Source organism: Galeopterus variegatus, unplaced genomic scaffold (genome assembly GCF_000696425.1).
Source record: "Galeopterus variegatus unplaced genomic scaffold, G_variegatus-3.0.2 Scaffold6199, whole genome shotgun sequence".
In the NCBI taxonomy this organism is placed as follows: domain Eukaryota; kingdom Metazoa; phylum Chordata; class Mammalia; order Dermoptera; family Cynocephalidae; genus Galeopterus; species Galeopterus variegatus.
The window spans coordinates 3,731-22,525 of NW_007732310.1; the positions used below are offsets into that span (position 1 = coordinate 3,731).

Here is an 18,795-nt window from a genome sequence, read left to right on the forward strand (position 1 = left end):
CCGGTCCGGTACGGGGGCAACACTGAGGGTTGCGATCCGTTGCCGGACACGGAAAAAGACAAAAAAAACAAAAAAACAAAAAAAAAACAGATGAGAACGTCTAGTAATTAGTTTCCACAGTCTCTAATTCTGCTACTAATTGATCAACCAAGAACAAATTCCCTTTTCACTATGGCAAAACAAACTGCAAAATTGAAATTAATGAGGTGTCTGGTCCTTTGAGTCCTAAAAACAGCAGAAAGGAAAGCAAAAACACCTCCAGAGATTATTCCCTCTTCTTTGTACCAAAATGATTTGTCATAACTGATCTTTAGTAAAGGTTAAACAATTCAAGATGAAGGACATCATAAATTCTAAGAAGCTTTATCAGCTCATCTTCAAAAGTCAAAAGACTTGAATTTCTTAGGATTCTTTTCAGGATATAAAAGACCTCAGTTAAATTAAACATAAAAAACCCTTTGTGTCTGAAGATTTTAAAAGACAGAGACTTTTAGTTTTTTCCAAAGCCAGGCTAAGAATGCTCAGCAAAAAGGGCAACAAGGCCAACACACATACTGACTCTAGGAAATATGTGAAAATTTTAAGTATGAGCTAATGTTATTTTTCTCATTAAACATAAACTGTCAGTTATGTTCTACTAACAAGAATTCTTGGTACAGAAAATGTACTCATGTTCAAGTAATAAATCAAGTTCAGAAATCTTTAACTAGCAATACTTCAATCTATCCCCGTAGAGAACCTACAAAATTACTCAAATTTATAAATTATCAATATCAAAGTGCATCTTGTAATCTGACAAAGAATTCAAATATTTTTTTCTCTCCCCACTATTACATAGGAAGCATTATGACTTTTTAGCAAATGTGTTCCTTGTAGATAGCCACCCATTGGTAAGGCCCTGTTGGATTCCTATCACCCTCTCCTTTGCCGTGGGCACTAAATCAAGGAGGAATCATTTAGAAGAAATGGTGAGGGAGGAAGAAAGGCAAAACCTACAAGTCGACCAAAAAAAAAAAGAAAAATGTGAGGAAGAGATTGATATCCAAAGCTAATGACAGCTATGAAACAACACAGAATATACAGCAACACTAATGTGTTTATATGCCCACTCCAAAGAACTTATTCTAAATAAATAAAATGAGCAGGGAAAAAAATCAGTATGATCAATATTGTATACTGTTCAATATACTACAATATTTTTTATAATAGTCAGTTTTGGAAATAACAAAAATGAACAACAGAAATCTATGGAACATACACGTGATAGTATATTACATAGTTAACATAATCATAAACAATATAGATTAGTTTTACACACACACATATGTACACATATTTATACCCACACACATACCTGTGCATGCATGTACATAGCTGGTTTTCTTTACAATCAACCCTTCCCTTTTCTCTACTTTCCCCCTCACCACTCCTCACCCCTTTTCCTTAGGCAGCAAATGGTACCCTAATGTGATTTCTTTTCCTCTTCAAAGCTGCCCTTAATGTTCATTTTAATTAGATCTCATTTATAGAAAACAGTTTTCTTTCTTTCTTAAAAAAAAAATTGTATGGTCAAGCCATGTAGTGTGATCCCCTCTAATGCAGAAGCCCCTTTCCCTTATTTGGATGGACTCAGCAGCTGAGATCTGCAGGACTGCACTATTGTTATTCATATTTAACAAAGACATTAACAACAACGAAACCACTGCTCCCTGAACCTGACTTTATCATGCCCTGAATCATTAGAGCTGGGTCACTGTGTTATATAAATTACATGACTACTGATAGTATAGTATGATCAACAGGAATGAATTAATTTTGCATTGGTAATAGGTGCCAGCACTTTCTGGCCAGTAATCAAATGAGTGTTTAACAGCTATAACTTGAATAACACAAGGTAATGGTTTCAGAGACAAGAGGGCAGACTGTTTTACTGGTATACCAGGATGAGCCAGGGGATTCTACCAGTTTCAATGTAGCAGACAGTTCATTTACTTACTGCAAATGTCAAGAGGAGGAACTTGTTGAGGAGTACAGGGTTTTCAAGAGCAGCACCCGATTTTATGGATTCCCATATCTGCCAGAAGAAAAAGCGTCAAGGGAGGTTACCAGGTATCTCTGAGATTCTCACTCTCCAGCAAAGCATGGAGCTGCAAAGCTCCAGGCTCTTCTTTCCCACAGGCCTGGCACCACTTATCCCAGGCAATGAAGTGGGCTGTTCCCTCACTCTGCTCCCTTGACACTGCCACTCCCTTCAGGACCTGAGCAAAGTGAGAGAGGCCAAGCACCGCCTCTCAGCAGGTCTCAGCACAGAGGAGGCAGCCAGGCCACTTTCATGCCTTCATAATTTCCTTCAGCACATACTTACTTATCATCTACTATACACCAGGCACATCAGGGTTACAGAAACAAAAGACATAGTCCCTTCCCTCAAGAAGCTCATAGTCCAGAGAGACAGGCATAAAACTGTACAAGTTCAACACCATGTAGGATTTGCTATCACAGAAACGTAAAATTCCTGGGAGAAACACCAGACTCAGCTAGGGAGGTGGGAGGGAAAAGAGCCTGGAAGGGGCTCTCAAAGGAAGTGATTTGAAATATCTGTAGGGTATTTCTTAAAGCCTTATTTAGGATTATGTTGCCCAGAGAGATGAGGAAAGGAGAACGAACTTCAAGTTTGTGTGTACTCAGCAAGAACTGTGTCTGGAAGCAAAAGCTGGCACTGGTCAGCAGCTGCTAATCACAGATGTTGCAGCAGATAAGATCAGTTGCTAAACTTAGTGTCACTAAGCAAGACAAAATAGTTGCACCAATAAGAACCATTCCCCAGGTATGGGAGTAAAAGAGAAATAAGTTCTTCCTACTGACATCATCATCTTGGAGGAGCTGGACCGCTTTCTGATAAGCCAAGGGGGCCAGGAATCCTGTGGGGAGCAACCTGCTTTTTTCTGTGATAAATTAAAAAGAGTGTGGCCAAAGGAGGAGGCCCAGGAGCAGTTCAAGCCACAGATCAAGAAAAACAACCATCATCACCATCATCATGCAGTCACAAGCTGCATCCATCACAAGGGACTGGAGGAACCAAAGGTGGGAGACTTCCTTCTCTGACCGCTACACCCCCATTAGTAAGACTCTTATTTTTTAAGACTAGTATAAAGACCCCTCGATTAAGTAGGTTAGAGAGAATTGGGATAAACCACTCTACCTCCCTTTTTAATTCCTCTCACTAACTCAGTAGTGAAGAAGCACAGGATAGAGAGAGCATCACATCCCAAGGAGAGAGGAGAGAATAAAAGTAGGTGAAGGGAGTTATAAGTGCTTGCTGTGACTGGGTCACAGAATGCAAGGGCAAGAGTGACAGGACAGAAAGGCCAAGGAGACTAGCAGGGGCCAGGCCTCTTAAAAGTCAGACTAAGTAGGCCAGATGAAGTAGATTAAATTTAGCCCTGAAGACACTAGAGAGACTCCATAACCATCCACAGCACCACAGTGCACAAGACTGTCAAGCCTCTCCAGGGCACAAGGAACAGAGCACCCAGATGCCTTCAGCCGCAGGAACATAACGCTTAGAGAGAGGCCAGTTGCTTCAGAATGCTAGTTGGAGATTAGCAGCAAATCTGATTTTTCAACCTCTGTCCTGCCACGAATTTCCAGCCTATCCCCATGTCCGATTCTGGATGTCTTCTCCCTGACTTTCCCGCTTACACAGAAGGAAAAAGCCAGGAGTATTCTCCCTGGGGAAATAACCAAAAGCCTACAAACATCTCTGAATACCATTATATACTAGTTCCTGCGAAAGACCCACAGGCCTAATTAGAAACACTGCACCTGCTGGGACCACAGAAAATATGACAGATACATCATGTTTTCCCAGCTAACCTCGTTTGCTGCTTGTTCCAAAAGGAGCTTCTTATCTGCAGTCTTGAAAGACTCGAGTGTGTTGGTGTTATATAGTGTTCCGACAGCGGGGCAGCAATGTGCTGGGGTAGGAGCGTTCCTAGACATTAGAGAAACACAGTTAGCCAGGCACAGCTGGGACTCAGAGACAGCCAGGGACTGACAAACCACCACAGCAGTGGGAGACAAAGGGTATCACTCTGTAAGCCAAGTAGAGGAATGACTGTACATTTCTTTGGAAAAAGATAAATATCATCGCTAAAGGACTAAAAAACAGGCAACATTCCAAAAAAAGCCTATACATTCCCTTTACCCTACCCCCTTGGTATGCTGTTCTTCCACTGTCCCCACCCCTCCCCAAATAGAAGTTCATTTCCTATTTCTTATTCTTCTCCATCTTCAAACTAAAAGGGAAATATCTACCGAGCCAGGAACCATGCAAGGTCAGAATTATCATTACAACTCTTTACCCCATTTAAGGGTTTAAGCAACTTGCATAAGGTTATATAATAACAGGGAGAGCTCAAATCTAAAACAAAAACTAGTTGACTCCAGGGTACTGTACTGCCCACCCTGCTCAAACTTTCCCAGGCTTCAAGGCCCTGCTCGAATCCCTTCTCTTCCAGGAAGAAAAAATCTCTCATTTTCTCTAGTAATAGCTGGCAATAAAATTGAGCATAATATTTTAGAGTATTTTCAAGAAAAATGGTCATACACACCCAACTGGAGGGCAGTAAGCTCCTTGAGGGAGGGGAGTATGTCTTCTCCTGACTGTCCCACAACCAAGCCACAGGGCTCTGCATAGCCTGATGGCTGTCTGAGTCACAGACAAAATGTATTACACCTGGGCTACATGTCAACCTATTGTGCCACATGGTTTGCACACTGCGTTGCTCCAAAGGCCTCACAGTCCTAAAGTCAGGAAAAGAGAATATGAGTTGATTCTGAATACAAGTATAGATGTGGACAAATTTGGTCTCTTCTCTGAAACGATTAACCTGTGTTTCAGAGGTTACAGAAGCTACATGAAAATATTCATTAGTAGCCTAATGTTGTCACTTGCGACTAATGCAGAGAAAATGCATTTTTACTGACTGCACTGATGGTTGCTGCCTGGTTTAAAAGACCCAGTGTCTTTTCCCTCAGAGTCCGTGTAAAATTGGGCTCAGGGGGCTAGAAGAGAAGAGATCTAAACCTAGAACAGGTGTGGAGGGGTATAATGAGTGGGCTCTGTCAGATGCCATCTGTAGAGCTAAAACATCAAGTCCTCGGGGACTTGAGCCTTCTCTGGGGAGCTATGAGTCAGCAAATAACAGGTTGTTTGTCACCACACTCCTCTAATAAAAGAGCATTTTTCATCCAGGTGACATGAGGACATCAAAGACTGTCTTGAGGAGAAAGTCACAATGAGGCAAGATTAAGCCTAGAGGGAAGGAAGAGGAAGCAGAGCAGTTGGTAAACTAGGCCTTCTACATTCAGACTTGGCTTTATGACATTACTGCTCAAACAGGATGCTGAACCAGAAGGAAGGATGCTATGATTGAATTTGGACACAAGCACAGAGGAGGAAGGTGCCCTTCTTCCTAAATGTCCAAATGTCCTAGGTGTGTGAGGGCCATGCCAAAGCCTCACTCTGAGAGGGGAGGACACTACATCCCAGGAACTCAAGCAACTGCCAAGACAGCTAAGCTTCCAAGAACATCAGCACTCAAGCAGGTTAGTGAGGACAATCTGAACTTTCAAAGGAGCGACATTTCTCATGACTACAGTTCCAGCAGGGGAGGTGGCCACATAAGCAAATTTTTAAAAAAGTGATATTAGGAGGGAAAGAGCCCAAGACTTGGAGACAAGAGGATTTATTTAGGTCAAATCCTGGTCCTGACACTTATTAGTTTCCTATGATTCCATTTATATGAAATGTCCAGAATAGGCAAATTCTCAGAGATAGAAAGTAGATCCTTGGTTGCCTAGGGCTTGGGAGTGGGGAGGAGGTGGATGGAGAGTAATTGCTAAGGGTTTCTTTTTGGGGCAATGATAAGGTTCTGGAATTAGATAATGGTGATGGTTGTACAATTCTATGAATATACTAAAAACTACTTAATTACACATTTTCAAAGAGTGAATTTTATGAGACGGGAATATCTCAATAAAGCTGTTAAAAGGAATCTGAATTAGAAATCTTCCCCATATATACTAAAGCCAACAGTAAATTCTCAATGATGTATACAGAAGGGACCTCACAAATGCCTGAAGCCTGGGCCTGTCTGGGAATGCTGCATCTAAAAACTGGACCTTCACTTCACCCAGTCTCACAGTGATCACTCAGCAAAGTAACGGGGCTGTTCAGCACCAGCTATCACACGTGGTTAACAGGCAGACAGGTAGCCAGGGCCTCCAGAACAGTCAGGCAGTGGGGGTGGCCAGCAGGGAATAAATCCTCCAGAAGAAGAGCAGATGTTGCTTCTCAAACCTGCAGGAATCTTCACACGCAAAGAGGAACCTGGGAAGCCACACTCAGTCCTGCCACCTGTATTATCTCCAGCTTTCTGTAACAATCTCTGAGTTTCTGCTTATAATATCTTCTAACAGAGACCACTGGTGTGTTTCCATCAACCATACCATGTCTGATTTTGACAGCCATGCACACAGTCCACTTATAACTCAAATCAACAGTTATTTGAACAGCCAGTACACACCAGACCTGTGTTGGGTGCTGGCACAAGAACAAGACAGACACAGCCTCTGACCACAGATGACTGTGCCTATCAGTCTGACCTCCTTAGCTACTTTTCAGCTTCTTTGTGGTCAAGGATTAGGGCCTTCTATTTCTCTAATTAAGTCCAACTTGAGGCTTTGAAAAGAAAAATACTTCTTATGACTAAATACAAATATTTCTTAAGGCAAAGCAGGCCAGGGAAATGTTCCTCATTCAAATGTTTGTCATTCAAGGCCCAGGAAAAGAAAAATTCTTTTTTAGCAGTTTCACATTAGTACAGAGATTGTCCACCAAAATCTATTTTCCTCTTCTTCAACAGAAACAGAACACATACATGATGCTTGTAGCTGGGCATCACATTTCCCAGTCTTCCTTGCAAGACAGGTGAGGCCACAGGCTCTCCCCAAGAGAATCTGAGAGGAGTGATGCATGTCCCTTCCCGGCTTGGGCCTTTAAGAGACTGGGTGTGTCTCTTCCAACTATTTGCACCCTGGCTGTCTTCCCCCATCTATCTATTGTTACCTGAAAGGGACAACTCACTCTTAACTAGAACACAAAGGCAAAGCCCGTGGGTATGATAGAGCCAAAAGATGGAAGAATATTGTACTGCCAGCCCTGGACTATCACATGAGCAAGAAATAAACTACCTTTGTGTTTGGGCCCTGACATTTCTGGGTCTGCTTCAGCAGTACATCCTACCCTAGGACAGCATCCTCCAGTTTAAGGCAGTTGGTGCCTGATAAAATACTACTTGACTTACAATTCACCTAATACAATTTAAAGAAGGATCCTAACTGTTGGCAGAGATCCATAAGACTTCAAGGGACTCAGAGTAAAAGGTATTTATTTGGTGCTATGCAAAGCTCAGATACTCTTGGCATCTATAAATGACTACTAGCACAGTTTGCTCTTCAACTGTACCTTATTCCTCTCTGTGTGGCCAGTGCCTAGCACATTCTATCATCAAGACACAGAGGAAGCAATAAATAAGTATTCCTGAAATAATGATTACCTCTCTACATTTACTGCAGCACTGGGCACACTACAATGCAAACACTTGTCTTCCACATCTCTCTAATACTGTAGTGGTGCTCTGAAGGACATATTTCATAAGTCTTTGTATTCCTTACACCTACACATCCTGCGTAACATAGGCATTCACTGTTTGATGAGTAAATCCGTATTTTCCCCATGCAGATATATGGCAATAAAAACAAAGACGGAGTAATAATAATGAAAACAAAACAAAACAAAACAAAAAAACTGGATATAAAGAACACGTGCCTTCTGAGGAGCCCCAAGAACCTTCATTAAACTTCCCAACCATTCTAAGATAGAAAGATTTGGAAAATCACACTTTTAAAACTGGAAGAAACATTAGAAGCTGAGAGCCATTGTGGAAATGAGGAAACGGACACTGCAAAAACCAAAATACAGTTAATTAGCCATAGATCCAGGTCTTCAAACTTCAAATCCAAGGATATTTTCACAACACTAGGGACCATGTCTTATGCCAGGCTCACCCCTCACTGTCTAGCACAGTGCCTTACACACTGTGGGTATTCCATGGTACGAAGGAAAAATACGACCAGTTAAATCAAGCAATTTGTGTGAAAGTCATAGCTGCAAGATTACAGATTTTCTTATCTCTTTCAACCAAAATTTCTGGATTACTGAAGTTTAAAATGCTTGGATTTTGTAAGATGATCAAACGTAACTTCAGTGAACTATTTTTTTTCTAATTAATTGTTCCAAAGAATGAAATTATTAAATCTTAAGAAACAACCAAACAAAACCTCAGTCTAGTATAAGGATGAAAATAGGAGCAAAGCTAGTTTGAGATGAATATTAGACCCCCCGCCTTACATAAAAACCAGACTACGGACGTTCCCCCCTTTACCACTTTCAGACAATTTAATGCTTGTACATTTTCAGGACTTTCCTCATTATACTGTAATTGCTCCAAAAGTAAGTTAGTCTTTCCCAAAACAGAAGAGATTACTAGGTTGTAATTTGTTTTGACAAGTAATCACAAGGAATTTATGATAGAGCAAGAAAGCTCCTAAAGGAATAAGAAACACCAACACATACTTTTTCAAGATATAAAGACTAACATTGTTTTAGATTTATGTTATGCTTTTAAGTTTTGCAATTTGATTGAGAAAGGAATAAAATATACTGATTTTTTTCTGAGAGATTTAAAAGACAAATTCTAGGGACACTTTGTTTGAAATATGCTCATCTTTGACTATTCCACTTTTAAAAGCCAAGCAGTCTTTACAAAGACCTTTTCGCCTTCCCCAAACCCCTTATCCTGACACTGCTGAGGTACAAGAAAGCAGAAAAAGTGGACCTCACTGTAGATCATTAATTCTTCAACCCTCAATAATCTTAAAGCCTCTCAACATGCTTTTGGCTCCACCCTTTTGTGGAGAATTCAGTTTGAAAAACTGAATTCTCAAGGACCACAAATGACTTAGTCAACAAATCTAATGACATACTTGCACTGAACTCTGACCTCTGTGCTTCTGACATGTTGGCCTTCTCCATCCTCCCTGAAAGCATGTCCTTCCTTGGTTTCTGTAACATGTCTCTGGTTCTCCTCTGCTCCCAAATCAGGGCCATTTAAAGGGCACTTTTCTCTTCTGACACTATAATCTCTTTCTCTCAAAAGAAAGCCTAATAATCTCCTCTGCACAGATTCCTCCCAAATCTAGTCTTACCTTCTCCTTTTGACTCCAGTGTCTCCTGGACATTTCTAGTGGACACGGTCATCTCAAACTCAACATGTTCTAAACCAAACTTCCCTCCTCCTAAAATTGTATCCCCTCCTGGTTTCTCTATTTTTGTAAAAGATAAAAATATTTCCTTGGCTACTCAGACTGGATCTCAGAAATACAATTTTGAATACATTTTTACTTTTCTCTCACTCCTGCTTTCTAAATTTAGCTAAGTAAGACCTTGGGCAAGCCACTTTACCTTTTGACTCATTGTCTCCTCATCTGAAAAAGAGAGAAAAGTCACACCTGGCAGGTCTGAAAGGATCGTATTTATGAAAATGCCTAGCTAATTACATGTTCATTAAACGTCTCTCTTTTCTCCAGCATCTCCCCACAGCTCCCAAGAAGATAAAAAACATTCTTCAAGGATGTATATGGGGGCCGGCCCGGTGGCGCACTGCTACAGTGCGCTGCTTCGGAGCGTGGTGGCGCTCCCGCCGAGGGTTCGGATCCCACATACAGACCGGTTCCTGCTCACTGGCTGAGCGAGGTGTGGGTGCAACACTGAGGGTTGCGGTCCCGTTGCCGGTCCCAGTCCGGTACGGGCGCGACACTGAGGGTTGTGATCCGTTGCCGGACATGACAAAAGACAAAAAGGAAAAAAAAAAAAAAAAAGGATGTATCTGTCATATTCCCATAATGCCTTGCACAGTGGCCTGTATACAGAAGTATCCTAATAGATGTTCATTGATTGATGCCCATGGCCAAGCAGCTAAAGGAGTAAGTCAAGAGGTACCAGTATAGGATCAAAAAATATTAACTATCAATATCAGGAAAGATGTTACCTAAGGCTCAATCAATCTAGATGGTACTTGGTACCTAATAGGCTCTGACAAATATCTGCTAAAAAAATGAAACAGATAGTCCTAAGCATCCAGCATTTGTCTCTGTGGGAAATACAAGAGAATTTCCTACCAGCGAGGGAGGTTAGAATGTTCATTCCTCACCAAAAGCAAACAGTGTTCTTTTCTTTAGATTTTGAACAAATAAATACTCACATGTCAAAAGCACTGAACTCCAATGTAAAGCGAGCTGGCAGCCCAGCAGGATCACCTGGACAGAAGCATTATCACATTTTCAATTACAAGTAAGATATAGCAGCATTCACAACAAAAACGCTTGTGAATAGTTTTGCTCTCTTTGTTGAGCCCAAAGAGCCCCCTCTAATTCCTAATTATCTATGATACACAGATTACGTATATATATAGTTGTTCTTCCATATCCAAGGGGGATTCGTTCCAGGACTGACGCAGATACCAAAATCTGCAGATGCTCAAGTCCCTGACATAAAATGGCATAGTATTTGCTTGTAACCTATGCACATCCTCCTGTATACTTTAAATCATCTCCTGATTACTTATAATACCTAATACAATGTAAATGCTATGTAAATAAATAGTTGTTCTACTTCATTTTTTATTTGTATTACTTTTTATTGTTTTGGGGTTCTTAAAAGTATTTTTAGTCTGTGGTTGGTTGAATCCATGGATGTAGAACCCAAGGTTAGGGACGGCCAACTGTAGAGATGATGGCGGAACGTGACAGAGCTCTTGTGAATTCGAGGGATTTGACAAGAATATAAAAAAGATACGTTGGAAAAAAATATTGCCAATCTTCTCACCCAGCAATGCTAAGTAATTGGTATTATTTGGATTAATGATGTGGGTTTCATTAGTACCTTTCTCCTCCCCACAACAGAGGAAAAGAAATAAAAATGAATTTGGATCAAAAGTCGGGGGGTAAAAGAGAGACTAGCAAAGAGCACTAACTATAGAAGACAAGGGTGTCCCTTTCTAAAGGAAAGCTGACGCTGTCCTGGAGGACAGGGAGGATAGCAGAAGAGGATGGAGATGGAGTCTGCTATTGCCTACCATTGTAGTAGTAACCCTTAATGTCCTTGGGAGCTTCATCCAGCCGATACTCATTCAGCTTCTTCTGGGTCAACTCATGCCAGAACCCAACATCCAAGGCACTGCTAAAAGGGGCAAACTGCAACTTGGTGAGTCCAAGATCCCCTGTAGATGCCGCCATTATTTGTTGCTAACTAAAAAACAAAAGAGAGCACAGCAAAATGGCATATCTACACAAAACCTGGTGAGAAAGAATATCTGTAACAAATCTTAATTCAAACAAACAGACAAACAAATGAGAGGTATATGGGGTACCTTAAGACACAACTTTTTTTCTTTAATTGTGGTTAAAAAACACATAACACATAATTTACCATCATGACCATTTTAAAGTATATCATTCAGCAGTATTATGTACATTCTCAATGGTGGGAAACAGATCTAACCACAACTACCCATTCCCTCTCCCCTCCGCCCCTGGCAACCACCGTTTTTTCTGTCTCTATGAGTCTGACTACTTTAGATACCTTATATAAGTGAAATCATTGGAATCATACAGTATTTATGTTTTTGTGACTCACTTATTTCAATTAAGCAGAACTTTGAAAAACGTCCTGAGTAATTTGTCAGTGTTGTCAAGTTTAGTCTCCTCATGACACAAGTGATGTTTCTAAGTAACTCTTTCTGGCCTTAACTTTTGTGGATGTTCCTTTCCTATTAGAGTCAGTCTGACTGACACACAAGTGTCTTTTTTTTCTTCGATATAGTCACAATCTCAGAAGTTTTCACCATCCTGTGTGGTTCTAGAGAACTCTGTAAGTACAAAATCCTAAATCCAGCCAGTTAGAAATGTAACAACCCAAACTGTTAGAATTCTGTCTATGTGAGAGCAGTGCTTTCACATCCCCAGCCGAGGAGGAGAATGAAGGATAAGTTTCTCCCCACCTCCCATGGTGCCTGAAAGTCTTTGAAATCTTGTTTTATCTCCTAATGGCATGGAAGTTTTCCATTCTATGGCACTATATACATTTTAATATTTTATTTCTCCTCTCAAATCATGAAATAAGTTGGACCCTCCCGGCAATTATGCATGTATGTGCTATAACTTCCTATATTCTGCATATACTTTCAGGGGTACAAATACCCCAGTTTGAGAAGCATAATACTGGAGGAATCTGGCATTTCCAAAATAGCACAAGCTGAGGAGATGCCTTCACTTTCCATCCTATCCAATTACTCCATGACCAGACATATTAGTATTTCTGCAGAAGCATGTATGAATAGTCATGCTAAGTGGGATAAATTAAATAAGACAGTTCACATCCAATCAGAGAGGTTTTGCCTGAGTTTTGTGCCATGATTATTAAAAAGCTTTCAGTTTTCCAAACTTGCTGGATTTTAGAATTAGAGATAAGAAGCTTTGGATTGATAGTAACTATATGATAAAATGCAAAGTTAGTACTCTACATAAAAAGTGCTAACAATTAAGACGACAGCCATGAGTGTGGGGCAGAGCCATGAGAAAGGCTCTGTGAAGGAGATGGGTGCTGAGTGACACTGAAAGGATGGGTAAAGAGGGGCAGATGGAAGGAAGGCAGAAGGAACAATAGCCACGTTGTGGCAGAAATGGGCACGTGTGAGACTACCTGTCCTTAAGTGGAGGGTTTGCACTGTGCAAGAGCAGTGCACACAAAACTGAATGGGTTGCATGGATAAACACGTATGGAGACACAAATGCGTGGCTGGAGAATTTCAGAGTGGAAGGCCATGGCAGTTCTACACAGGGAATGTATTTTGTTGGTTTTTGTTTGTTTGTTTGGTGACTGGCTGGTGCAGGGAACCAAATCCTTCACCTTGGGGTCACAAGGATGTGCTCTAACCAACTGAGCTAACTGGCCAGTCTACATAGGGAATGTATGTCTACAGTGGCAAAAGGGCTTTGAAGGAGGAAATCAGTTAAGAGTCTAAGGATTTATAAAGACCTGGGTGAGAACAGAGGAAATAAGACTAGAAAGGGGGAGACCCTCATTTGGGATGTTTTAAGAGAAAAGGGGTAACCAAACTTGATACCTTGGTGTATTCAAGGAATGAAAGAAAGGGGCAAGCCCTTGGGGTGTCGAGATGTGACTGGCTAGAAGAATGGTAGCTCCATTGAAAGACACTTGAGGAAGAGTTCTGGTCAAGATGGCAGAATAGATGGTCCCCAGAGTCACTCTCTCTCACAAATCAACCAATTTACAATTATAAAAATGTAACAACAGCCAAGCTAGGGCCACTGGAACTCAGGGGAAGAGGAAGAGAGACCTATGGAGTTCATGAAGGGGGAGAAGCCACAATGAGAGAAAGAAAAAAAATGCTTGGAGTGTTTCAGGCTGCAGCTGCTTTAAGGCTGGAGCTGCTGAGCACATGGAGCAGGAGCTGGGAGAAGCCACAGCTGTACCCTTCAGATGGAGTTGCTTGGAGGCAGCAGGGGAGATTAGGGCCTTGATGGCCCCCAGGACAGTAAGACTACTAATCGGGTTCCCATGGCAGGAGCAAGGAGCCAGAACAGCTGAAAAAGGGGAGCCATTCAGAGGCCGGTGAGTCACTGCAAGGGATCGGCACAGGGCCTGTCCCATGGGAAGTGCTTGGAGACCAGGTGGTGAGGGAGACGGGCCCATCGGGAGAACACTGGGACACAGCAAGGACAGCCGATCCGCCCCCCAATCAGCGCAGGACAACTCAGAGGAGACTGGTCAGGAATGCCAAATTGCACAGGGTGCAGTTTGATGAAAAAACTCAGGCCCAGATCAGAGTTTCTACACAACCCAGGTGCACTGGGTCTCTGGAGCACTGCCAGTACCTACAAGGTCAACCATTAAACCCTGAGCTGCACAAAAAGTCTTCCCTAGGGAAACAATCAGCAAAGCAGCAATTTAGCTCAACCACACAGCTCAAGTACTGATTCTCACAGGAAGTTCCTCTGTTTTAGAAGTAAGCAAAGGACAAATAATTAGTTCCAGCCCATGTATACCACCAGAGCCTCAGTGCCCCACCCGGGGGCCGGGGGCTGGGGGCCAGGGGCATTGAGTCGGGGACTGGACCCCACTCCCACATCCAGGCACACCACCAGTGCCTTGGGGGCCCACCCAGGGGCCTGGGGCATGGACCCAGGGACTGGACCCTCCTGCTCACAACCAGGCACACTGCCAGTGCCTCAGGGCCCCACCCGGGGGCCTGGGGCTTGGAGCCTGGGACTAGGGCCCCCAGCCCACAAGCAGGCACACTGCCAGTGCCAAAGAGCATGCCAAAAACATCACCTCCATGTGGGTGGCCCACCACAGCCACCATAGTAACCACGGCTGCCATGAAAGTGACTAGACGTCACAACCACTGTGCAGATGGTCCACCAGCCACTGAAGTGCATTGACAAAAGGAGAATCACCAGCAGAGACCAAAGAAAAGAAGAGGATGTCTCTCTCCACAAAGCCTATTACAGAGTGACAGAAGCAGCAGCTGCTTTATGATAATACTGGGGGATGTGAACACACCTTTCAGCATTGGACAGATCATCTAGGCAACAAATCAACACAGTAACCATTACTGTTTCAGAAGGAGAGAAGAAATCTAGGGTTATCAGTGGTAGGAAGGGGAAGTGAGAGAGGGATAGGGAGAGATTGGACAAGGGGCATAAAGAATAAGTACAATTTATAACAATATATATACTGGTAATATTGATTTGAACAACATATGTCAACATTGAACCCCCAAAATACGTATAATCAATTATGATTCAATAAAATAAAATTAAAAAGAAAAAAACACTTCGAAGGCAGAGCCAGTCTCAGAAGAATAATAAACGAGAGACATTTTCAGCTGTGGACAATGGCAGGGAAGTGAAGGAAATTGAGTCTAGACCAAGAAGGTGGACGCAGAGATGGAAGAGGCATTGATGTGGAGGTGACAACTGAAGCAGGTGAGAATGGTTAGCTCTTACAAGTCACTCAAGAGAAAGAAAAGCCACAGCCCGACAAAGTCCTAGAGAATGTCCACAGACAGGGAGTAAGAAGAAATAGAACCAGTAAAACAAACAAAGCAATAGTTGGTACACCAGGATGGTATATCTATCTACCTACCACCTGTAAAAAGTTTTTTTTAATCTATAAAAAACTTTGAGCAGAGTAATGATGAAAGGGTACTAGAAGTCAAAGAAAATGGTCAATGCCACTGAATTTTAATGTTTAAAAGGAGCTCAGTGGTAGCTTTCTAAAATGCAATTTGATGGTAGATTGCTAAAAAGAGAATAGTCTGTGAAGGCAGGATCACCACAGGGGAGTAACTGACTGTGTTCCCAGCAAGTTCCAGGGGGGCAGGTTAGTTTGTTACTAGATTCCTAATGGGTGGTTGTTTTTCACCAGGCTGAATATGTTCTCCACATTTAAAAATATGCTTTGGCAACAGAAATCCAACTGTGAATGAATGAAAATTTCAGAATGGGGGCTTAGCAAACTGAGAAAAAAAAAATGGAAAACAAGAGGTGGGAATTATAATAATTTAAAATTTTTCTATGTAATCAATAAGCTTCATTGATCACAAAGGACAGCACATAACTGTCTCTAAAATTCTCAGCTACCTCAGCATGGTCTGCAGCATCATGCACAACACAATGCCTGACCAAGGGTTTTCAAGCTTTCACCACCTTGAGGACTGTTAAAAAATGAGGATACAGGGAGCCAGGCTGTGGCTCACTTGGGAGAGTGTGGTGTTGATAACACCAAAGCCACAGGTTCGGATCCCTATATAGGGATGGCCAGTTAGTTCACTTGGGAGAGTGTGGTGCTGACAACACCAAGTCACGGGTTAAGATCCCCTTCTTAACTGTCTTAAAAAAAAAAAAAAAAAATGAAGATACATGGGCCCACCCACTCTGTCAAGAGGAGAAGGGATGGTGAGGGTGGCCAGGAGCGTGTGAGTCTGACTAGTGCCCAGGTGATGCTGATGTAGTTTGCTGCTATCTTGATGCCACAGGTCACTGGCACTCTCACTTTTGAAGGCCCCACCTCTAAATCAATTCAAATATACTTAAAGTTACCCTCATTCCATATTAAATAGTTTTGGGCTCTTAATTGTTTAAGAGGATTTTTGCAATTTTGCACTCTCAGAATTTTTCTCTTCTTTTTCCAGGTCACTCCTATTTTCACAGGTTCCTGAAAAGCTTGTGACCCTATGCACTGTGACTCCAGCATCCAGTAGTGAATGGGTGATCTGAGGCCCACACTTGGAGAAACAATCTCACAGCCTTCTGCTTTGTTTCCTGGGCTTCTGATCTCTCCCTTTTCCTCCATAATGTAGCTAACATTTTCTTTCTGTCAGTTTTTGAAGGGTTCCATGCTCAGCCCTCTTCTCAGTCTACAAGCACAATCATTCATTTCCCACAACAATTTCTGTCTACATGCCAATGAATCTCCAGACTATATTTCTAACCCTAACCTCCAAACATATATTTAAGTGTCTTTTAAAGCCAGGACTTGGATTTCTCAGACATCTCAAATTCAACAATCCAAAACTTAACATAGCTTTTCCCAAAATTCTGCTCCTTTTCCTGCATTTCCTAGTTTACTTAATAGTTCTACCATACGTCCAAGGTAAAAACTTCAAAGTCATCTTCAATTTTTCTCTCTCTCACTAATTCCTCAAGGTTCAACCTTGAACAGTCCTCTAAAATGAGATGAAGGTAACAGTTACTGAGTCTAACCAGGACTAGGTACAGCAACTGGGGTATTCACCTGAATTCAGTTCTCTCAGAAACCCTAAGAAGTGATAGCTCCAGTTTTATAGAGGAAGAAACTGAGGTTGAAAGAGGTAAGACATTCACACAAGGCTATATAGCTAGGAAAGGGAGGGACCAGGATTCAAATTCCAGTATCACTCCAAAGCCCACGCTCTTCATGCAACTTCACACTTCCTGTCTAACTCTGCTTCCCTTCTCTCCATTCCCACTGCCGGACGCCAGGCTCCGTCATCTCACAGCTCAGCTCCTGCAGGAACATGCTCACAGTCACTGCCTTCAGTCTCCGTGTTCTCCAAAGAAGGCACACTGCCACCAGGAATGATCTGCACAGGTGGCTCTCTTGTTTAAACAAACAGACAAAACCTCACCGGCCTTATTACACAGAAACTAAGGTGCTGCTGCCTTAGCCTGCTAGTTTCCTGGCCTTATGCCTTTTCTGATGTTCCTGGGAAAGTTTTCCCCTCTCTACCAGGAAAATTCCTTCTCATTTCTTAAGGTCCTTTATGAAGCTGTTGTTAACACCCACAGTCAATGGGTATCAATCCTGCTCTTCTCCATGGTGATAGCTGAAAATTTCCCTTAGAGCATTTACCACCATGAATTGTACTTGCTTTTTTAATACCCATTTTAAAATGTTTAAATAATGGCAGTAGTAATAGTAAAACAGCAGTAGTATTTTTATTGAAGGCTCATCCTGTGCCAAGCACTATACTTATTTATTTTACATATTAATCTCATGACATTTCCAAAGTGGTTATATTATGCCTACCTTGCAGAAGAGAAAACTGAGACACTGAGGTTAAGTAACTCACCCAAAGTCACACAGTCAGGAAATGGTAGAGCTGAGATTATAACCCAGGTCTGCTGGCCTCAAAGCCCCTACTGTCATCACTACACTATACTGCCTTGAAGGAAAAACCTCTTTTCATATCCTTTATACTACCCAACAGCTCCCATACGCTAAAAAATAACCAATCATTTTGAAAATCATTTGTATGCTAACCTCTTCTCCAACAGAGTCAAAACACAAAGGCCGTGGCCAGAGCAATCACCCAATATGGAAGGAAATCAGCACAGTAGCACAGATCCACAAATGGATCTCATCTAAAATCCTCTGTGTGATGGGTCATCAAGCCCCTACATATGTTAGTCGTACCCTTAAAGGTCAAATGTAACTTGTTTTATCAGAATTTTGATGACCTGTTGAAGCTGTCAACATGGAATTTTACCAGTGCCAAAGGATCCCAGAGACAAAAGAACTCTTGTAAATCACTTCAGCAGCTGGGAAAAAGTGACTCAGGATGACTACTTAGAAGATAACAGACAAAAATTTTGTATATCAGTTAAATCTCAATAAAGCTGTTAAAAAAAAAAAAAAGAAAAAAGATCATGATAACAGAAAGACATGCTAAGAAAGTAATTTGCATAAGAGGCACATCCTTCAAATATTTTCTGACTTATTTGGCCTTTGAAAAATTCTGAACAGAACACAAGAGCCTATTTCGCAAGAGGATATGGTTAGTGTTCAGCTACTGAAACTACTGCCTGACAGGCGAGAGAAAACAGAAAGGTCTTAAGAAATAGCAGCAACGGGCCGGCCCGGTGGCGCACTGCATAGTGCGCCCGCTTGGGAAGCGCGGCAGCGCTCCCGTCCGAGGGTTCGGATCCCACGTACAGACCGGCTCCCGCTCACTGGCTGAGCGAGGCGCGGGAGCAATGCCAAGGCTTGCGATCCCGTCGCCGGTCCCCGGTCCGGTACGGGGGCAACACTGAGGGTTGCGATCC

General features: G+C 42.1%; 1 protein-coding gene across 1 annotated transcript in view; it reads right to left on the minus strand.

The window, feature by feature from the left end:
- Positions 1-1,996: 1,996 nt before the first annotated feature.
- The window catches only part of LOC103605973 (ubiquitin-like modifier-activating enzyme ATG7), a gene marked incomplete at its 3' end in the record, with an annotated part of 30,654 nt that continues 13,855 nt past the window's right edge, over positions 1,997-18,795 (minus strand). Inside the window, exons 2-5 of the mRNA XM_008590573.1 lie at positions 11,262-11,434; positions 10,389-10,443; positions 3,877-3,994; positions 1,997-2,074 (exon numbers count right to left, since the gene is read on the minus strand). Of these exons, the coding sequence (XP_008588795.1) occupies positions 1,997-2,074; positions 3,877-3,994; positions 10,389-10,443; positions 11,262-11,421 (411 nt within the window). The remainder of the gene's footprint in view (positions 2,075-3,876; positions 3,995-10,388; positions 10,444-11,261; positions 11,435-18,795) is intronic.